Source organism: Ictalurus punctatus, chromosome 7 (assembly GCF_001660625.3).
Source record: "Ictalurus punctatus breed USDA103 chromosome 7, Coco_2.0, whole genome shotgun sequence".
NCBI lineage: Eukaryota > Metazoa > Chordata > Actinopteri > Siluriformes > Ictaluridae > Ictalurus > Ictalurus punctatus.
In genome coordinates, this window is record NC_030422.2 from 14414285 (window position 1) to 14438092 (window position 23808).

At 38.3% G+C, this 23808-nt stretch overlaps 1 protein-coding gene across 7 annotated transcripts; it reads left to right on the forward strand.

The window, feature by feature from the left end:
- Positions 1–5: 5 nt before the first annotated feature.
- zdhhc21 (zinc finger DHHC-type palmitoyltransferase 21) lies at positions 6–22075 on the forward strand. Of its 7 annotated transcripts, none has more exons than XR_008396661.1 (10): positions 6–95; positions 839–899; positions 1744–1985; positions 5163–5261; positions 9750–9861; positions 12319–12457; positions 13579–13695; positions 16443–16486; positions 16672–18985; positions 19084–22075. XR_008396661.1 is itself a non-coding variant. In XM_017471764.3 (9 exons), exons 3-9 carry the CDS (start codon positions 1832–1834, stop codon positions 16799–16801), a joined length of 795 nt encoding a protein of 264 aa, XP_017327253.1. In that variant the 5' UTR covers positions 6–95; positions 839–899; positions 1744–1831; the 3' UTR covers positions 16802–22075. The 7 variants fall into 7 exon arrangements, 5 of the variants coding, with proteins under 5 accessions (XP_017327253.1, XP_017327256.1, XP_017327257.1 ...); XR_001813146.3 differs by having other exon boundaries at positions 16672–16902; XM_017471764.3 differs by having other exon boundaries at positions 16672–22075.
- The last annotated feature ends 1733 nt before the right edge of the window (positions 22076–23808 follow it).

A 23808-nucleotide genomic window follows, 5' to 3' on the forward strand; every position in this document is an offset into this window, starting at 1 on the left:
GGCTTCGCGGCCACCGTAGAAACACAATCTAGGAAACGGTCTAAACACACTGCCTTTGATTTTTATCAGGTGTTTTAGCAAGAACCAGTCAGCCGGTAAGTTCTACTTCTTCACCATTTAAAAATACATATATTGCTTTAAACGCTTAATTCCATGCTGAAACTGTATCTTGTTTCTAGATATTTCTCCTCCCTGTTTTATGTAGGTGTGTTATTTTGTTTCAGTGAGAATGCTAGATAGTGTATTAGCTTATATAACCCGCACGCGCAGCTCGTGGCTGACCCTGCTACAGGAAGTGCAGATAAGGTGTAGAGGCGAGAGAGAGATAGATCATTCACTGTCGCCCTTTCACTGGAAATAGCTGTTAGTAATGAAGTGTTGCAGTGTTAGGCGTGGCAGCAAGGTGAGAGTGATCAGTCGCGAAACTGAGGTTTATTTCACATTAGCTGTGGATAACTTTACGTGTTTGGACGTGAGGCGCGAGCTCTTCCATGCTGGAGGTTGGTGAGGGTCACAGAAATATTATTTAATGTGTATTAATCCACCTATTAATCTGTGTATTCCTGGGGGTAAGTCCTAGAAGCTTTAAAGTTACGTGTTGGAGAAGGAAGTCTTATGGGTTCAATGTAAAAAAAAAAAAAAAAAAAAAAAAAAAAAAGTGTGTATGTATATATGTGTGTGTGTGTGTATATGTATGTATGTATGTATGTGTGTGTATATATATATATATATATATATATATATATATATATATATATATATATATATAATATAAATTGATTTCATTCATTCAAGTTTCATGTGATTATTTTACATGTTTAATATGTTTCCCTTTTAGTTCCCTATGGCTGGGACAGGTGAATTGCTGGTTCTCTCTTCACATTAACACACAGGAAGAGGTAATCATTTACATTAACTTTAGGTTTATTACCCATGTCCTACTAAAGCTGATGTTGACACACCGTGGGTTAATCTTAACTGTAAATGCTTTCTTGTATACGATTGATTGGAAAGAGAGGCTTCATAGTTCTGATTCTGCAACGTTTTTAATGTGGCTTTGCTAATTTGTGTCTTGAATTCTGTTATTTCTTTTCCTTGATTGAATACAGATAAAACCTATATTTCATGTCATTTAGACCAATTATTAAACTTTAATAAACGTTTATTTTAGATGATTGTACACACACAGCTTCACAGAGAAGCCACTGGTGGATTTTTGGATATCCATACACGACAAATACCGAGAACTAAGTGACTTATCTCTGTGAGGCTATTTTTTAAAATTATTTTTTAAGCACTGGTGTACGTGAAGAATAAATATTGTCAGATTCATGGTTGAGTATAGTTTGCGTCTTTTCCTCAGCCCTTCTCAGCCACGATTGGACTTCCTTGCATCCTCAATCCAAGCCTAAAAATCCCACAGAGTCAGTAGTCTGACACATCAGGGGGGTGGCAAAACACCGTCCTCGGCAAATACTCGCAATAAGGTTAAGAACCGCTAATTTAGACAATAGAAATTCAGGAGAGCATTTCTGTAGAAGCAGATAGACTTGAAATGGCCCTCAGCTTCTGTTTATTTCTCCACTGTACTTTCTTTTTATTATTTGAGAGCTACCAACTACCATTAGGACTCAGATAAAGACTCTTCTGTTATTAGGTGATGCATTTTTTTTAAATTTTTTTTTAATTATACACAGCTACATCATGAATCAATATTTAAGTTCCGTTTAAATTGTACCATAGTGGACCCACCATTGATTTGAAGTCAAGCCCCCGTGAGGGAGCAGGAATCTCTCTTCGCGTCCTTGGGCCAGTTGTGTTATGAAGAAGGATGAAGTTGCGACTGCACTGCGTGGTGGACTCCATGGGCTGGTTCTGTCTCAGCACAGTGCTGTTCATCTGGTTTTACAACACCATCCTCATTCCCAAGCTGGTGCTGCTGCCCCACTATGCTGAGGGACATATACCCGGAGCGCTAGTTGCCTGTGAGTTTCAATGTCTAATTTGGCTTAAAATTAGAATCTGATTATAACATCTGTAATATGATACTGCTGTCTGGACGTAATTGGATGATATCTGTGACCTGTAAATGTGACCTAACGCTCTGCTATGCTACTTAATTTTTAGTTCCTGCCTGTTTCATTGTTTTAGCCTCCACTAATTGAAATTCATAATCAGTAGGGTTAATTCTGTAACCGTTGCCTAGCTGGTTTAGCATTGTGTTTCATTTTTTTCCCAAGTCATTTAGACTGTTATGATGCCAAGATGTTTTAGTACACTTCAGAATTCATCTATCCTCTCCAGTCATCAGTAAAGAGAAGTGAGTCAGTTCCTCTGGCGACCATGCATCCTCTTGTTACCATGTTTCTTGGAAGAGGTGTTCTTCTTTGCACCATGAAGCGATTCCTTTATTTCCTCATCATGTTGGTGCATCTTCATTTCATCTCTCCTTTTAGATTCACTGCAAGAAGTAGACTGGTTACTTGTATGTACTGTAAGCTGACCTTTTCTGTTCTTGAGGCTTGCTGGTGATTTGCGTCCTGCAGTAAACACACTGAGGTCTTGCTGACGTATTCCTCTGTATATAGTCTTTGACTCATCTTTCCCATCATGCAGTCTTCAACATTCGAAAACAGATTAAAACCTATTGTTTGGTCACTAAGCAGTGTCATGCTGTACTGCAATTGACACTTCTTCGGTCCTCATGTTGAAAGATAACACTCTAACAAAAGATTCTAGATGTAGTTTGTGTCTGCACATGCCTGTCTCGGAAACAACTGATCAACTAATTGTCCAGTTGCTTAAGGTAAAAAAACAAAACAAAAAAAACAGAGGTAAGCTTATGACTCAAATTACTGCTGACATTCAGTTATTCTAGCCTAGGCAGCACGTGCATGTGTATGAATCTGTAGGGCACCCTAAAATGCGGCTCTGTGTTCATTTCTGTTTCGAATTTCAAAACTGCCTGGTGAAGCTAGCTTCCACCAAAATCCCTAATTATACCTTTAAACCTCAGTCACTGTTTCCATCTCAAATCCAGTTTGTCAATTATATGTGAACTGAACTGTATACCATGATCAGAATTTTTAAGCATGCTTGCATGTAAGAATATAAATAGCAAGACCTCTGTGACATTACTAAACGTCTTCACACCACCCCCTGCTTATATAGAAATGGTGGCTTTCTTCTATGTTGGTTTTCTATTTACACTAATTTTATGTTCAACATTTAAAGGTCTCAACTCCTGAGTTCTTCAGAAATACGTAACGGACGCAATGAGAGACAGTGGATATGAAAAGTCTGCACACCCCTGTTAAAATGGCAGGTTTTTGTGAAGTAAAAGAACGAAATTAAGTTAAATTGTCAGAACTTTTCTCACCTTTAATGTGAAATTGCAAAGTAAACAATCAAACTTTTTAGGGGAAAAGAGGAAAAATAAAGTTACAATAATCTAGCTGCGTAAGTGTGTACATCCCTAAAATAACACTATGTTGAAACACCTTTTGATTTTATTACGCCAGTCAGTCTTTTTGGGTAATAGTCTCTCATCGTGACTTGGCAATATTTTCTCACTCTTTCCTGCAAAAACATTCTAGATCCTTCAGATGGTGAGGTCATCTCATGTGTACAGCCTGTTTCAGGTCACCCCACAGAGTTTTAGATTGCTTCAGGTCTGAGCTCTGGTTAGGTCATTCAAAAAAAATCTTTTTTTGCTTAAGCCATTCCTTTGTTGATTTTGATGTATGCTTTGGGTCATTCTTGTGCTGAAAGGTGACACTCCTTTTCATCTTCAGCTTACTTGGAGATGCCTGAATGTTTTGTACTAAAATCGACTCTTATTTGATTTATATATGATTCCCTCCACCTTGATAAAAGCCCCAGTTCTGGCTGAAGAAAAGCAGCCCTAAAGCATGATGCTGCCACCAACATGCTTCACCCTGGGTATGGTGGTCTTTTGGTGATGTGCTTTTATTTTTGCACCACTTTTTGGAATTATGGAATTATTATAACTTTTTGGATTTGGTCTCATCAGACCATTACACATTTTACACACGGTTTGGGGTGATTGTAGTTGAGCTTGGATGTTTATTTATTTATTTTTTTGTGTGAGAGAGCTTCCTTCTAGCCCCCATAGCCCAGGCATATGAAGAATACGAGAGATTGTTGTCACATGCAGAGAGTAATCAGTCCTTGTCAGATACTCCTGCAGCTCATTTAATGTTGCTTCTGGTCTCTTGGCAGCCTACCTGTTAAATTTTGGTCTTGTCCTTTTGTAGCTATTGGAGATGCTTCCTGTTCTTGATGTCACTATGGTGCTCCATTTTCTCTTTGTTAATGATGGCCTTTACAGTGTTCCATGGTATATCTAATATTTGGGTGAAATTCTTCTTCTTTTTTTTATTAGTATTTTTTTAATATCCCTCTCCTGATCAATAACTTTCAACTAGTGAGACTGTGGACCATGGCTTCAGCAATCAGATGAAACCAAGAAGATGGAAAGGACATTGTACAGAAACGGCTGATCATTTTGGGGTTAATCAGAATAATTTCATTGATGATTGTTGTATGATCATTACTTTTGAACATGAGATTGAATGTGATCGGTTCATTTTGAATGCAGCCGCATACACAAAAGTTCTGCCATGATTTGATTGATTGATTTTATTTTACATCACAAAAACCTGCTATTTTAACAGGGGTGTGTAAACTTTTATATCCATTGTGCGTGACAGGGCTCACACCCCCCCCAGCCATACCAAGGAGACAGAATGAGAAATACATCATCTTAGATGTTATCAGACTGGTTTGTCAGGCTTTTCTTTTTTTCTTTTTTAACTATGCAAAGCCTTCACCTCACACAGCATTTGGAACACATGTGTGATGTTCTGGGTGACAACTGCAGAGATGTTTATCTGGATCTTCCACACCCCAGTATATCTTATGAAAGGCTTGGTAATTAGCTGACGAGCTCAAACATGTGAGTTTAAGGAAAATAATAGTCCGTGCATGAGTGGAACTTCTTAAAGCAGACTATTTTTGAGATTAGTGTATGCACACCAAATGTTTCCCATATGTAGTAGCATTTTCTTTTAGTATATTACAAGTTAGCTGTCAAAAGTAATGTTTCTCTCTTCTCTTTCTCTCTCTGTGTCTGTTCCAAGGTTACTATGTAGCATCACTCTTGTGTGTGTCTGCATTGTTAAGGGCTTCCACAGCAGACCCAGGACGACTCAATCAAGACCCTAAAATCCCCTTGGCAGGTAACTAACTAACTAACTAACTAACAACATTCCAAGTACAACAACTTGAACAGTGTGTGTGTGTGTGTGTGTGTGTGTGTGTGTGTGTGTGTGTGTGTGTGTTTGTCAACCCCTGTCCCCCAGTTGTGGTGATACTGCAGGGGACCATGAAATTATCTTTAAGTATTCTTAGCCAAATTCATATATCACAGTTTGTATATCATAATAGCATTTTTAAAATAATTATTTTCCCAATACATGGAGTTTGAGTCCATGAAAGTGCTCTTCTTTTTGTAAAGAGATCTTTGTTAGGCTGTGTTGATGTTATGTTAGACAATTTAAAAAACAAAAAAACAAAAACAAAAAAACATTTAAAGTTATGGATGTCTACAAGACAAGTTAGTCATTACCTCAGCTGCCTCTTTTTTCCCTCCTCTCTATTACAGGCGCGCACACAATATTTTTTTACGTCCATTGACATGTTAGAGTAACTGAAAACTGCAAAGTCCTCAGTCCTGAAGACTTTCCAGTGTCAGAAAACTTACTGAAAGTGCTGTGACTCATTTCCTAAGCCTTTACGTCATTTGTTATTTGCCTTAGATTATGGGGGTTGTCTACCATACAAGTTCCTGTGAATGAGTCGTTACTGTAGAAACGATAACGTATTTGAACGTGCACATTACTGCAATGCTGTCAGAGCCGTGCTGTTAGAGAGAATTCATCAACACCTTCTGACTAATCAGAATTCAGCAGCACTGTGGTATTAGCGGAAATATCATCAGCAACAGTGGCCATAAAAGATGGTGTGCATTCTTCTAAAGATAATGGTTAGGACGTAATGATGGTCTGATGCTGCACTGGAATTAGAAGAATCTGCAATAGACAAGGCAGCAGGGAGAACTGATTGTCGAATTTGTAGGTTTTGGTTGATGATACTGAAATAAAAAATATCGTTAAATGTGTGGTTTTTTTTTTTTGTTGTTTTTTTTGAGCATCTTATATTTTCTGAACAAATAAGTAATTCTGTCTGTGCTTCAGAACCATTGATCATTTTAGTTTGAAAACATGAGTGTAGGTGTGCAGTACCACCCGACCCGAAGCGGAGCGCGTTAAAATTGTGTAACACACACCTAGCCATGGATTATCCCACTTATACCATAGTCACTTGCTAGCAGTGACCAGTTAAATCTGCCGTTGATGTTTGCAGTGCAAACTTTGTCTGGAAGGATAAAAATAACGGTTGATTTCCGTTAGTTATTTTGTATACGGGTCGTTAAATCTAGAATTCTGCCCACTCTAAATCATACACAGAGATAAAGTAGTGCGATAAGATTACATTTATTTGAATGAATTTTAATAAATAATTATTAGAGAGAGCGAGATTGTGTGGGTGTGAGAGAATTACCTGTGCCGCATCTCTTCTAATAAAGAAGCTGTGAGTTTAACTTTGTTACTATTGTTATAGCCAATGTATTAATTTAGAAAGGTAATTAAACTGACTGGAACTACCTGTGCATTATACGGTTTTAACGCGTACCTTCCACCCAATCAGAATTGAGTATTCAGATAGACCATGGTATAAAAAGTGGTTTGACATTCTTATTTCAAACCCCCAACAGTACTGAAATGCTCTTTTGATAACACACCCATAATATGCTGGGATTTTTAATTTAATTGTATTTTTTGGGGGGGGCATAGGGGAAAAACACACCATTAACTACTATCTATTGCCATTGAATTAGCATCAGTTAATGTTTCTACACTGATGTATCTTATTTCAAATGCACACCAAGAACAACATAAGGATGCCATTGAAATGACCATTTTATTTTTTAGTTAATTATCTGAAACTCTTCTGTGTATATATCCACATCGGGAAAAAGATTCAAGTTCAAACATCTTAGACACACAGCATGCAGATTGAAAGTTATGCAGTATAATACTCAGGATCCACCACTTAACTCAGTCATGACATCATTCTTGTACTTGGAGTTGACATTAAGCATAACTTATTTTATTTATTTATTTATTTATTTAAATTCACATTCACAATATCTGGTGCAAATTACTTGTTTGTGTTTTTTTTTTCGTTTCCTTTTGATTTCTTTATGTGGGGACGCAGGTTTTGTCTTGACTTCTTATGAAGGTTTACATGCGCACCAGTAGAGGACACTGCTGTTCTGGTTTTTAGCTCATAAAGACTTGACCAGATGGCATAACATGTTGACCTAGTGTAATGACATAAAGATCATCTTTACTTTTAAACCTGTATCTGCCTAACATTTGTCAAGGATCATAAAATGCTTTGGGGGGAAAATGTGGCACTTGGCAACACAAACCTTGTTTTACCATGCTAACTGGTCATATTAGGACAAAGGGAATGTTTTCCAGATTTTCTAAAAAATGTCTCCAATTAAAAAGTATATAAAAACTGGCATCCTACTTTTACCTGTATGATGCTCAATGGGTTTCTAGATCTTTGAGGGCTTTAATGGAATCTGTGAGGAGATCATCCCCCACCTGGATTTTTTACTTCATAGCAATTGGACAAATCACAGATATGACTCGCAGCTGTTTTTGTTTAATAGCTGAACATTCTGACTTCATTAAACATACGTCAAACAAATTATGTTAAATTGTTTTAATTAATAGCATTTTTTTCCCATATTGAGTAGAGGAAAATATTATGGAATCAGGAAAAAATAAATGGAATATCATTTCACCATGGAAAATGCAAAAAAACCCAGAGTCATTTGAAAATTCTATTCACTCTGTACTATATTGAAAACACATTATTAACACATTGTTTGATGTTCTACTTTGTGAAATTTCATTTATTTTTGAAAATATAAGTTCTTTTCAAATCTGATGACTGCAACATAGTCCAAAAAAGTTGGGACAGTCAACTGTTTACCACTGTGTAACATCATCTTTTCTTTAATAACTCTTATTAAGCGTTTGCTTGTATTTTCTCATTTGCAAGTCGCTTTGGATAAAAGTGTCTGCTAAATGAATAAATATAAATGTAAGCGTTTGAGCACTGAAGACCAGTTGGTTAAGTTTAGCAAGTGGAATTTTCCCCTGTTCATCCATTATGCATTTGTTCAACTGTACAGGCCCTTCATTGCATTATTTTGCGCCTCATAATGCGCCACAAATTCTCAATCAGAGACAGGTCAGGGCTGCAGGCAGGCCATGCTAGCACCCGCACTCTCTGCTTACACAACCATGCGCTTGTAATCCGGGCAGAATGTGGTTTGGTGTTGTCCTGCTCTGGATGGGAGCATATGTTGCTCCAAAATGTGTACATATCTTTCTGCATTAATGATGCCCTCACAGATGTTCAATTTACCCATGCCGTGGGCACTGACACACCCCCATACCATGGCAGGCACTGGCTTTTGAACCTGGCACTGATAACAGCTTGGATGGTCCTTTTCCTCTTTGGCTTGGAGAACACGGTGGCTGTTTTGTCCAAAAACTATTTGAAATGTTGACTCGTCTGACCACAAAACACGATTCCACTGTGCTACTGTCCATCTCAGATGAGACCGAGCCCAGAGAAGTCGGCGGCGCTTCTGGACAGTGTTGATGTATGGCTTCTGCTTTTCATAGTAAAGCCTTAATTTGCATCTGTGGATGCAGCGGTGAATGGTGTTGACTGACAAAGGTTTACCAAATTACTCCTCAACCCATATCAGGATATCCATTACAGACTCATGACAGTTTTTAAGTCAGTGACGTCTGAGGAAGAGATCACATGCATTCAGAAGTGGTTTTCGGCCTTGCCCTTTACGCACCGAGATTTGACCGGATTCCTTGAATCTTTTAATTATATTGTGCACTGTAGAAGGTGAAATGTCCAGAAATCCTACCGATTTTGTCTTTGGGGAATAGTGTTCTCAAAGTGTTGGATTATTCTCTGACTCATCTGTTAGCAGCTTGGCAAGCCTCGACCCATCTTTGCTCTTGAAGGACTAGGCCTTATTTGGAGGCTCCTTATATACTATGATTAGATGATTGCCTCACCTGTTTCACATCACCTTCTTATTTCAACTTGTCTCATCAACCTAACCCTGATTAGATCCTGGCACAGATATTTATTGATTTATTTATTTAAAAATAAGAAACAAATTTCCCACACCTTAAACAATGTATAAGACTATGCTTGCATTGTGGACAATGCTGATTTATTTGTTCAGCACTATTAAACATCAGGCATATGTGTCTATACATGTCTGGCTCAAATCAGAAGCAGAATGAGGTTGTGTATGCATTTTCCTTTTTGTGAAAAAGCCATAGTTATAAGGAATGATTATACAACCTGGAAAAAGAAAACATTTAATTGGTTAATGATCTCTTCTGATCAAGACTGTTCTTTTTATGTAAGTGTATAATATTATACTTCACTGTGACTATGTAGAAACATTTGCTTCTTCTAGATTATCTTTGTTAATAAATATCTTATTTGTAAAAATTTGTGATGTTCCTCTTTGTGATTTGTTCTAGAACGTGAACAATGGGAGTTGTGCAATAAATGCAACCTTATGAGGCCAAAGAGGTCACACCACTGCAGCCGCTGTGGACACTGTGTGCGTCGCATGGACCACCATTGTCCCTGGTAAGAATTGTCTCCTTAAACGTCTTCATTGTTTGCTGGTTCTAAGATGCATGAGAAAACACAGTCTTGATTTTCCAAGTGGTTGTAAATGATCTGTCTCAGAAATAACAAGCCACAATCCTTTCTTGAAAAGTTTCATTCTATAGAGTTTTGTGTTTTTACTTTTCTAACACATCAGATTCTGACCATGAGGGCCTTTTATGTTCAGATAATAAGTGGATCAGATGTTAAATTTAGATAGAATGCTAAACTGTGCAGTATCATACATGAGCATCACACACCTGATTAAGAGATTTTGAACTGAGGAGCAAGAGTGTTGGGGAATTTGAGTTCATTTTGTGAAATACAAGTCAGTCTATGTGCTATTGGTGAAGCTAAAATTATAATGGACCATCTGTTCATTAGCTTTTGATCCATAGGCTTATGAATTTGACCATTTGGATTTAACCTGACCATAATTCATTGAGTACTTCAGCAATGAATGTGCACTCAATGTTCAACACTAACAATTAACATTTTAAACTAGGAATGTAAATTTTTGGGGTTTTTTTGGCTATAAAGATTATGACCTTCCAGTAGTACTGAGGTTAGTAAACTGGGATGGATTGGACTACTAGAGGAAAGGACACTCAAATGTTTGCCTCCAGGTATCTGTAAGGAGAGAACTCACCGTTTAAATAAATAAATAAATAAATAAATAAATAAATAAAATTTATGTATTTATTTAATGAGCATAGACTAACTATTTAAATGACTACAATAATATTTTGCTGATATATTGAAGCCAAAGAGGGTGGGTTTTTTTGTGTTTTTATTTTTTAAATTTCTCAGCTTTCCAGTCACAACACATTTTTATTCAATTTGACATTATTCATAGGTTGTTGAATTATTGTGTTTTGGGTTAAGCCCTTTCAATTCAAGTCAAACAGACCAACAACTCAATAATAACTAGAATGAGTCTGATAACGGACATTGGTAACTTCCATAAATTACTAACAAAATTTAATGTCACTCCTGGCTCTGTTTATCAGTCCCAGGGGAGAATCAGGGGACTAAAGATCAGTCTATATTTCAGTACTTGACTTACTGACCATTGAATCTACCCACATCCTATCTAGAATATAAATTGACAGGAGAAGACAAGACATGATAATTTATCCAAGCACATTGACCAATGTCATCACTGTGACACCTTGAACAATGACTACGTTTATGTGCGCATCAGTATTCCGATATTAATAGGAATTTGGCAATATTCTAATTAGTATTGAGTCATGCAAACGTTGCAGTCCGATTGCCTGATAGACACCTCATTCAAAAAAATCCACTGAAAGGAGATATATGCACATGGTCCTTAAGGAATTGTGGGTGCTAACAGATGCTTAGCTGTAGGCTAGGTATTTAGGAACAGCAACTCCGGCATACTTCTAAAAAACCATGTGTACAGGAATATTCTGATGCCTGTACGCATATAAACATCGTATTTGGAATATGGCTACAACCCGAATATAGACCATAAATGTAGTGAATGCCATAGTCCCCCATTTTGAGTATGTCTACAAGGCATGTCAACTTAATCCGATTGCTGAATAAGATTTACACGGAGACTATAAAATTACATTTCTTAAACGTGGACATCTTGACTTAAGACACATTCTACAGCATAACCACATTTCTTTCTAATAATATCATGACCACTTTTCTTTCTAATAATTATAATATGGCCTGACTTTTACTGTGACGATGCATCTTTAATGTCTTGAGTACACATGGAAGACTGAATAAGCATGTAAGGCTTAACACAATGTTAAAAGAAAAAAAGAAAGTGGTATTATGAATTTGACCCTTTGGCCCCAGACTGAGTGTGTTACCTTAAAAGTCCTCAGTCTTTATACAAGCTTGTGTTCCTGGCAGACCGTGTGTGTGTGTGTGTGTGTGTGTGTGTGTGTGTGTGTGTGTGTGTGTGTGTGTGTAAAGTTAATAAGGCCTCTATAGAAAGGTAAAATGAAGGGAAGGAGATATCGGATGACCAGGGGAGCGTGTGACTGCTAGCCCAAAGCGGAGTGGTACAGTACGACTGAAGAAGGCCTCGGTCTGTCTGGACTCAGCAAATCGTGACTTGCTGTCATCGCCTGTAATGGCCCAGAGAGAGGAAGGGCGGAAAAAAGTGCCCATATCTTTTTACAACTATTTGAATTAAGCTCCGACTTGGCTTCTCTATCCAGAGCTAGTTTTTTTTTTTTCTCTCTTTCCATTTTTTCCCCCCCAATTCCATTCTATTTCATGCTTTCTGTATATATCCTTCTTCTTCAGAATTTCCACTCAGTTTTTATGTATTTGATTTATTGTGTGTGTGTGTGTGTGTGTGTGTGTGTGTGTGTGTGTGTGTGTGTGTGTGTGTGTTTGTGTGTTGAAGTTATAATGTAACACTTTGTACCTGTCTGTGTGTCTTTGCAGGATTAATAACTGTGTTGGGGAAGATAACCACTGGCTCTTTCTTCAGCTGTGTTTCTACACTCAGGTCCTGAGTCTCTACACTCTTGTGTTGGACTTCTGCCAGTACTACTACTTTCAGCCTCTAGTCTCAGTGGACAAAGTACGAGCAGACTACACTTGTGTGTCTTGTTTTAAAGATCAAATTTCATTAAGTTCTAAAAAGTGTTTACTTTGCTTTAACCCTGAAAACAGGAGGGTGCTGTCTGCCCCCTTACACATGCAAGAGCTCACAGACGCTCATGATTGGCTAGTGTTGCTGTGTGAGAGAGAGAGAAAGAGAGAGAGAGAGAGAGAGAGAGAGGGGGGGGGGGGACAGACAGACAGACAGAGAGAGAGAGCGGGGACGGAGAAACTCATCTCTTCCAACCAAAGAGCATGGTAAATTTTAGTCCCAGCCACACACGAGTGGGAATCCAGACGATGCCACACCCGTGGTCTCTGGACGACAAACGGTCATAAACATGCAGTATGTATTAGTATGTAAATGTAGAGTATCAGCATAATGCCGAAATTTCAGACCGATCATTCAAATAGTTCTCATTTCTACAGGAAAAGGTGTAAGAATATTGTCGTCTCTTTTAAGTGGAAGAGATCAAGTCCTTCAGTCTTGTGTGTCAATTCTGTAGCATCTTTAAAAATATGTTATAGATAGTGTCTGGAATGAGCTAATGCCTTTCCTGTCCTTTGCGGTCACTTTGCATTAACACTTAATTTAATAAATTTTCACTCATTCTCACTCAGATCAATCAATGCGTTCACAATGGCAGCTGAAACAACTGAGCCATCTCCTTGGCAGCAGTTGCTGGCCTTTATCTAATTTCCTGTTTTTGTTTTGCCACATTGTGTGTAGGTAAACGAACCCAGCCGAGAATTGTGAGGCGGGGTGTATACACACAGAAGTGCCTGTGCAGGAGAGATAGAAGTGTTATCTCTGGGAAAGCGCAACTTTTTTTTTTTGGTGGTGTGTGTGTGTGTGGAATATTCCTAATTGGAATGCGTGTTTGGTGTGATACAGGCACAGAGAGCCTCAAGCCAGACAAATCAACATGAAGCCTTGAATCACTGTTAGGAACAGCAGCCTCTCCTAATGAGCCCTGTGGCAATGCCATTTTTGTTCAAGTGTATTTGTGTGCATTGACGTGTTGGAACAGAAATTAGGGATGGTTGCATGCGTATGATATTTTGTTCATGCTGATACATTCTCTTCCTTTTGTTTCTCAGGAGTTATTTATGGTGCGTCATGAGTTGGCGCTCTTGCGCGTGTCCTGCTTCATGGGATTGATTATGTTCGGAGGAATGAGCAGTCTCTTCTACTCACAGATCACAGGAATCCTTTCTGTGAGTCAGTCTCGGTCTTACTTCTTTTCCCACTTATGTTTTTTTCTTTATTTACACGCACACATCCGTCAGTGACAGTAATGATTGGCATGTGAATTCGTTCATTCGTTCATTCGTTCATCTTCAGTGAGCACATTATAATGGTTAGCGTCATGGCACAGCCAAAGTCTGGAATCCCGGAACACTGTGCACGAGGCAGGATTACACCCTGAATGGGACGCCAGACCATTGCAGGGCACTGTGCACACATTCACAGCTAAACTGCCTGCAGTTGCCAGACCTGCACGCTTCCTTATGACTCTGGCTGTCTGTGTGCACATTCTCACCCACGGAATTACTAGAAATTGGTTTGGACAAAGTTTTGGAGAACATGCATAAAAATCTATGCTTTCTCAGTTGATTGAACATGGATTGAGAACTGTGATGGGGCAGAATGCTAATCGCGTTTGACTCGGAGCCTGTGATTGACAGCTTAATGTGAGCAAAGAGGATTAGGGTGTGCCCTGTCTAAATTCAGGGGAAAAAAACATGTTCTTTGACAAAGAGCACTCTTTATCTAGCTGTATCTAGTTTTGCATTGCCTAGTCATGTCTACTTCAATCTGGAACTCCACCAGTTGTTGTGGAAAGGTCTTCGATGAACGCTTAAACCCTTATACATTGGGATGTCATTCCTATGTTTTTATTTTCCCATTTTCTTTACATACAGCAATTACAAATAAAAAGATTTTGTTGTCAATGCCTGTTTTGAGAAGTGGAGAAATGTTCTGTTTTAACCAAGATATAATAATTGATATGCAACATGAATATGCTGGAACAGTGTAATTAAAATCTGTAAGTTGACAGTACAGAGAACAGTAAACCACACACAAATACTTACAGGTAAATACCGGACTGACCTGTATGTCAGTACTCCATTATGCATGCTTTTCAGTGTAGATAATTGTATAAGTATAGTCCATCCATTGTAGCGCTTATCTTACACAGGGAGCCCGGAGCCTATCCCAGGGGACTCCGAGCACAAGGCGGGGGAGACCCTGGACAGGGTGCGCATACATTCGTGCGCACACTCCGGACAATTGCTAGAGAGATACCAGTCAGCCTACAGCGCATGTCTTTGGACTTGGGGGAAGAAACTGTAGTTTTCTAGAGGGCACCCCTGGAGCACAGGCAGAACATGCAAGCTCTGTGCTCGATTCCACGCAGGTGCGAATCGAACCCCCAACCCCTGAGGTGTGAGGCAAGCGTGCTAACCATTAAGCCCCCGTGCCCCCTGTATAAGTATAGTGTCTAAGAAAATGAAAGAATTTGAAACTGTATGAAATTGAACATTAACGGCTCCTAATTTACCTTTTCAAATTCAAATGTGCCAGCCTAGTGGCTTGAATTATGCCATGCGTCCTTTTCAAAACGGGCTTTTGCTGCTGTTTGTCCTTATGATGGCTTTACAATTAAAAAGGTTCCGGACAATTAAGCAGCGAAGAGGCTGTGCCTACAGCTTTGCTTGCTTCATGGAGCAGAACTCTTAAAAGATCTTCATATGGGGCATTTTCCATTACTGGTATGTCATTTGTTTGGTTTTCTAAGAGTACAGGTTCTGCTTTCCTAATGCCCCACCTCTAACCATTCATATTACATGCCTCACAGAGCATTACATATCTGTGGCCAAGATGGATTGAGAAAGAAACCTGATGAGATACGAGCAGGGCCTCCAGGAGAAGTAGCTGTTTAACACAGTTATTATCACATTAACACGTCAAATCGTTTCCTACGTCCCTGGATATCCTTGAGTACACTTCTTGGCAGCAGATGAGCTGTCTTCAGCTTGATTTGGATTTTCTAATATAGTCAGTGTTTTCCTACAGAGGCACGCGATAACATAGAACGCCTCATGAAGACAAGCACATGCCAACCACAAATACGTTCCACTCTTTGACCCCAACGTTGTCTAATAAGGAGTATTATTAGACTTGGCTGGCCAGATGATATGCCAGTTGCTTGTGTAAGTGATTACACTTTTGACCGCTGATCCCTGGTAATATCTTCTCACGGGTCCTTTTAGAGGTCAGCTTTGGATAGCATTTGTTGGCATTAATGTCTTGACCTTGGACTTAACCCAGGTCGGCATGCATCATGTTTTATGTTTAGATGAGGTTTTTAAGAATTGCTGCTTGTAACAGTCTTAAAGGTTTAAAAAAAAAAAAAAAAAAAGTGTAGTTTTGATTTATTAATGCACATGGATCAATGTGAATTATCATTTTTTTTCTGGATTAGCCGTCAGTCACACTTCACCCCTCCATAAATAGGTCCCTCAGTGGTAGAGCTAGGCTCACCTCATTTACATAATCGGCTGCAGTGTCTCTTTTTTTGTCCCTTATTCGGGTCGTCTCGCCCCCTCACCTGGTGTGCAGGGGGTGAGTTTAGTAGGCTGACGCATGCAGCGTATTGTCCACATGCAGATGCCCCTCTTGGCCCTGCCAACTTGGCAAGGTGAAGAGGGCACCAGGGGCTTCTCACTGCTGACAGCTTCACTGTCTCTCTTTTGTCTTTATGCACGCTGTAGAGTCTTTCATTCCTAGCGTGGGAACGATGAGAAAGAGGTCTGCTACATAAACTTGCATCAAGTCATAGAAAGTTCTACAAGTTAATGATTCACAGTATCTGCTCTCTTTTATATATTTTCATATAAAGTGTGAGATTGTGTAGTATTTATATCCATTCTCTTTTATTTGTTTTTTTTTGTTTCAGGACACAACCACTATAGAGAAAATGTCACACTCCTCAGAAGGGATGTAAGTGTTCCTGTTTTAACTCCGCTAGGTGATTTTTGGATAATAATAAGCAAATCATCCTAGGCCAGGTTTTCCGAGTGAAAAATACTCATCAGTTCTTATCGAAATACTATAAGAAGATCTCTTGGATCTTCTAGTTTAACATATTCCTCTTTTAATGAAGTGCATTTATGCCTGCCTTGCAGCAGTGCTCATCGGTCGTGGCAGCAGTCGTTGGCCGAGGTGTTTGGCACACGCTGGAAGCTCCTGTGGTTCCTGCCGTTCCGAAGCAGACGGCCACTGTACCCGAATTCCTCCTCCTACTTGCACGTGTAGCAAAGCAGAGGCTGGGGTCGAGGACGTGACCCATCTACTTTACACTCCTCCTTCCTTCTCTTCTCTACTCCGTCGCTTCACTGTGGCCTAACACTTCTGAGGTACCAAAAATGCAGTCGTCTTCAGGTTTTGCTCTGTTAATGAACTTGACCACATTGGATACGATTCCTCTTATTCCATGGCCAAACTCTTATCCCATGCTACAATTAGAGTTAACTTTTGATTTTGGTGGCGTGTGGTGGGGTTTTTTTGTTTTTTGTTTTTTTTTTTAAAAACTGAAGGCTTTATAAATGGCATGTGTATGTGTGTATTTGCGATGTTAGGGAACATCAGGGTACGACTGAATTAAAGGGTTTGCTGTTTCCAGGGTAACACTCTGTGATTCGGTGATTGGCAGGGTGCAGCTTAGTCTGAGAGGTTTTATCTCTGGCTTATTGGGGTGGGTGGCTGATGGCTCTAGAGGTGAGCCATGACCTCTGGCAAGAGCTGAAGTCAACCTAAACACTATCTCTTCTCACAAACACTTAGCAAAGCATCATGTACCACAACACTGAATCCTCAACTTGAATACTAATCAGGTGGCAGCACAAAGATGCATTCCATTCAATTACATTTTTGCTTATTACTTATTTTATCACATGATTTGTGCCTTTTGGAATATGTCAGAGTTTAGGTAATTTTTTATATATATTTTGCCAAAGTATTTAAAATCATACATTGATTCTATTGGAGACAGTTATTCTAATGTCCTAATCATTTTAAAAGATTAAGCTTTTATTTTGTTTGGGGTCCCCCCCGCCATATTAAACCTCTGATTTGAAATTTACCAAAAATAGACCAAATGCACAACTGGTCTACAGTCATGTGAAAAAATAAGTACACCCCATGGAAACGTTGGCTTTTTTGTCATATTTGGACAAGCAAGCATTTGATCATTTTTAAAAAAATATTTCCTATTAATAAAGTTGATATACTTGAACAAAACCACAAGGAGAATTTCAAGAATAATCATTTATTCGACAGAAATACCAATATAGCTGATATTAAATATATGCTATTGAATATAGCATGTTTGGTCTGCACCAAACATGTGTGCTGTTACTGTGGCCAAACCACTCTATCTTTTGATTTGTCCGTTCAGAGCACATTATTCCAGAAGGTCTTTCCCTATATGCTCATTGGCAAACTGTAGTCTTGCTTTAATGTTCTTTTAAGACAGCAAAGGCTTTTTCCTGGCACGCCTCCCATGCAGGTCAAATTTGTGCAATCTCTTTCTGATCGTAGAAGCATGCACTTTGACACCAAAAGTTGCAAGACTTACTAGTAAATCCTGTGATAACATTTCGTGGTTCTTGGAAACTTTTTTTTGCATGTCTGCTCTTGGGCTGAATTTGCTGGGAGGGTCAGTCCTGGACAAACTGGCAGTCGTTTATATCACTTGTAGAGAATTTTCCTTACAGTGGAATGATGTATTTAAAATAATTTCTTCGAGATCTTTTTCAATCCCTTGCCAGACTCATATTTATCCACAACCTTTTTTTTTTTTCTGAAGGCCTTACAAAACTCTTGAGATCTTGGCACGATGACACGACACACCTCGATAACAAATGGGACACTAGATATGAGAGGGGCATAAATAAGGCAGGTTTACCTGCACTGCCTAAGCAGGTTCTAATCACTGGCACCCAATCTTAAACACTTGATTCTAATTTTATGGATTTGAAGGTGTGATAACTGTAGGGGTGTACTTACTTTTTGCATGTGACTGATCTGTGTTCATATAAATTGTGAAAATTACTACAAAATATCGATTTTTCTGTTATTTGATAGTGTATCAACTTTATTAAATTAATTATTAAACAGATTTTCCTTGTGGTTTTGTTCAAGTACATCAACTTTATTAATAGGCACTGTTTCAAAGAGGATCAAATGTTTGCTCCTCCAAGTATGTCCAAAAAAAAAAAAAAGCCAACAATTTCCATGAGGTGTACTTATTTTTCACACAACTGTGTGTGTGTGTGTGTGTGTGTGTGTGTGTGTGTGTGTGTGTGTGTGTGTGTGTATGCATGCTGCTGAAAATCTGCTTTGGCCATTTCCTGTTTCCCTGGAGAATAAAATATTTGGGGAAATCTAGGAACTTTTAACACAAGAGACAGATGGTTGGTTGGACCTTTCACAAGTCAGGTATTCTTAATGAAATATAACAGTAAAGCACAATTAAGGCCAGTTTGAGTAAATGTACCCATATCCACTGAAAAATATGATGATTCTGTGTTTTGTAGCTGACAGTTCAGGGGCTCTTGTGAAGATTGATGGCATCATGAATTCCAGGACGTTTAGAGTTGGCCATCAAAAGAGCTTTCAAAAACATGATGATGAATATACACCCAAATCAGCACAGAAGAAATATGTGACCTGAATTGAATAGGGCACATTGCCAGTGTACAAATAAGAATGAATTTGAAATGTCCAGCATCCCTCTACATGTGTCTCCATCCTTGTTAGACATTACAGGATTTCTCTACAGCTGAGAATTCACCAGATATTAATTTTAGGGGTGAAATTAATCTGCATGGGGTTGCCAATAATTATGAAGTTGACTGTAGTCTTACCTTTTTATAGGAATTTTAATGAAAGGTTTTGTTTTATAGCCATTCGTTATTATTATTTAAATCTCTAAATTTTTATTTAAATCTCTATTTTAGTGCTAATTTCTATTGCCTTGATTTGGAGGTCGCATTAGACCATTAGGATTGAACATTTTTAGTGTAAAATTTGATTCTCAGTTTTGGGGCTTTGCTGGTTTCTGATCAAAGTCTCAGCTTTAATAATGTCTCAAAATTATTGTGAAATTCAGGCAAATTCAAATAATCTGATTGGAAGATAGGATGAGGTTCTCACTTTTGGATGGCACTGTTGCCTTATGTCTGAATAAATGTCTTAATTTATTTGAATGTTGTCTAAAAAAATGTAAAGCACAGTCTTGATAGTCAGCACTGAAATGAGCATGTGTCTGTGTCTCCATGTTTAGAACAGATCAATACCATGGGTATCTCTTGGTGGAGCGGGTCACAAATATATTTAATGCAATATTACAATGGATTATGGAAAGCCAGATCTTATACCACAGTCCGCAAGGTTAGAATTGAGAAATATAATTATGCTGTGCCTATTGTACATCTCTCAATGGTGTGTGTGTGTGTGTGTGTCTGTGGGCATTTTGAATCATATTTGTTTCGTTTACCCACCGTAGCTACATAGCGACACTATGTAGCTTTTTTTTTTTTTTTTAAATGTATATGCACACAAGAAGGGATCTTATGGCTTTGTTTAAACCTAAACTATTTAATATGATTGATTGTGAGTATGGATTGTTTACCTCCCATTTTTTAGGATGAATATTTATTGATAAAGTTGCCTCCGTCATTAATAATGAAGGTGCTAGTTTAGCTAGTGTGCTGTAAAATGTATGGAAAGGGTGGCAAGTTGAACAAACCAGATCAAAAAGTCAGTTTCCAAAATATCCTAGCTGAGCACCGTTTTTTAATTTTATTATTTTTTTATTTATTTATTTTTTTCCTTTTTTTTTATATAAATGTGCTGTACTACATTATCATTTATCTTAAATTTTATGCTATGTTTACAAACATTTCTCACCAATATATAACATGATACTGATTTTTTTTTTTTTAATTATTGTTATTATTATTTTTTTCTGTGACATCACATTATCGTTTAGAAGTAGTGGGTTTATTCCGTGTTCAACACTTCATTTGGTTGAGTTTGCTGCTGCATGAATTGCCCTAAAATTCTTTGCTTCTTTGGACTGTGTTCAGATGCACAGCGTAATTTTGGTGTTTTTAATGTCATGACACCACTGGGAATATGCCATGTTATGGAGTAAAAAAAAAAACAACAGGTGTGCATCAGGGCTGGGACCCAGCAAAAAGTCTCAGGAGTGAGCGATCAGATAGTGGCCTTTTTTTTTTTTTTTTTTTTTTGGAGCCGTGACCTATCTGACCTTTCATTAACATGGAGGTGTATAGTGTGCTCATGTTTATTCCTCCATCTTCAGTTATTGCTACATGCTGGTCACTCTTACGGAAGTATTTTCCAGACTATTTTCAAAACTAATTTGCAAATTTGTATTTTCTATTTGTGTATGCATAAATTGTGACTTTGAAATACAAACACACCCCATAGTATGCTCCCACCACCCAACACTGATTGACGGGTTTCTGCGCAAGGCATTGTAGATGCAAACGCTAAGGGAATTGTGATTCCATTTGTATTTTTGGCTGGCTCCATACACAATGCTATAAATAGCTACTGCTATATCGATGTGATGGTTGTGACTCGTATGACATGCAAAATGCAATTGCAAATAAACTTTGCTTTTTCATTTGAAATTTGGCTGACATTGTGTGTTCCTGTAAACTGCAATACGTGATTTGCATTTTCCTTTGAATTATACTATAATTTATGCGTCCGCAAATAGAAAACGCAACTGCCAATACAATTTGCAATTAGTTTTTAAAACAGTCTGGAAAATACTCTGGTTTTTAATTTACAAATTTTGTTTATATTTTGTAAAACAGAGCCAACTAGGTTCATGAGATTATCACGAGGAGGTATAAACAAAAATAGCCCCATGCACACCTCTAGATTAAAACGAACCACAATGTGGTTTAGCACTGTTTAAAATCATGGCATGTCTCTATAATATTTGTACATTTCCATCCATATTCTCATTATATTGAGTAAAATAAATAAAGTATTTAGTCAATGGCAAACAGTTAGTCTGCTTAAATTTACTCAAAGTGCTCATATAAACTTATAGATGTGTACCTGTACCCTAGAAAGCAATAAGACCTGCTCAAATCTTCACTGTGCTATAGCATATATACAAATACTCAAAACTTCTACACATGCTGATATTCTTATTAGGAGGGTTAGCCATGTGCAGGAAGTGCTGCCTGTGCTGTTTGGTTTACGTCTACTGCTGCGATCAGTAGAAGCCGCGTACTGGAAATGTACTCTTCTCTCTGCACTATTGTGAGCTCCTAATTCAGGTCTAAGATGTAATCACACTTGGGCTCTTTTATTGACTCTCCTTGTATCGATTCTTTTCATGTGGTGTGAATCAAATGGTTTACTTACCGTTATTTTGTGATTTGAGACTACACAGTATGTAATATGTGAGTTGTTAGTTCTTAGGGTGGTTTTCTGTTGTTGTTGTTTTTTAATAAATATTGTGTTTTTTAAAATCTGGAATATCGACTCATCTTTTTCATTTGTGTGTCTACTGTATGTGCACAGCTTGCTTTGTTAGTTTTCAACATGTTCTTAATGTTCACAATGGTCTTTTTATTAAGTGCCGTCATCTGCTTTGCGTTGTCCTCCTGGATCTTCCAGTCGTCCCAGAATGGAGGTGCAAAGGTCCTTTCTCCATTTGTTTCTCTTTAATAGAGTTTCCCCATGACCTCAAAGCAGACCATCTGTGAGGGAATCTCAGCTGTCAATCAACAGATGCAGGTTATTTTTCTAATCTTACACAAATAAAGCTCCGCTCTTTGCTCCAGGCTGAGGCTCCCTACATTCCCATCTGTGTTACTCTGAGAACCTACGTGATCCTCTCGGCTTGCTTTCCCTCTCTCTGTTCTCCCTTACACTCATTCACTTATCCCATCTGCTATCTGGTCATAAAGGATGTCCCACTCTGTTTTGTCCCCCCCCCAAGTGCACCCACAGCTAATTCACTGTCAGCAGTCAATTAACTACAGTTCGAGTGATTCATTCTGTTTTCCTGAAAAATAAATGACCATGAAGCCAAATTTCTATTAGTAAATTAACTGAGGTGTGTCTATATTTTCCACCTTACACATCACGTGACTTATCAATGTTCAGCTGAGTGTTGGTATTGGCAAAACAAATCCCCTTAATGACATTAAACATGGCATGACTAGTTGGAGCTAGATATCCTGGCTCTAGCATTTTCTTAATGTTGGGCATGTACATCCGTTTCCAGTTTATTAGGAATGGAACACAAAGGGAAAAAAAATCTACCAGCGATCAGACTTGCTCTTGCATGGGCTGGAAAGTAGAAAGTAGAGCTTTTCATGGGTGTCTAATTTCCAACAACTGGGCAAAGCAGATAAGCATTACTGCATGGTACAACATTGTTTCTTGCATCCTGTCCAGGGTGTATTCATTCCTAGTGCCCAGTGTGTCCTGGGATAGGCTCCGCATCCACTGACAGTCCCGATCACTCACTGGTTACTGAAGATGAATGAAATATTTTTTTTCACAGTGTATCAAGCACCCTGTAAAAACCGAGCTCAGATCAATGCATGTTTTCAAGATAGATGCACCTAATAAACTGACAACTCGTCGTACATTTTTATGGAAAACAATAGTTTTAAGAAGAGTCTTTCTTGTTAAGTCTCTATAGTTTAACTTTTAGTTGTCACAGATAAGTCTAATAAGCGTATGTATTGTAAATAAACAGGATTTAGTCAGTGTTATTCTTTCTCTTTATGCAGCCTGTGTTTTTTAACCATAACAGTGATATATAAAATCAAAATATTCCCATCCTCCACTAATCATACTGCAGTTTGACTTATTGTTGAACTACAGTGAATTCACAAGCCATTTCTTAAAATAATATGGGGAATTTTTGTTTTACTTGTTTGAGTTGCATAAGCTCAGCCAAGAAGGCTATAGTGGTGCAGCGAGGGTTTTCCTGTGCCATGATGGGTGTAAATCCAGACACACCTATGTGTTTGTATGATAAAATGCACACTTTGTGGCACACGATTATATGAAGCATGTATCTAGCCATCAGACTAATACTCGTTTTCTGTATCTGCGTGTCCATAATGCTGGCTTGATTCCAACCTAAGCATAAGTCACACATCTGTGATTTCCCAGTGTTTACACGAACTCAATATGCACAGCCATGTATTGTTTCCTGCACTCCAGAAATGTTAAAGCACTCCCAATTGGAT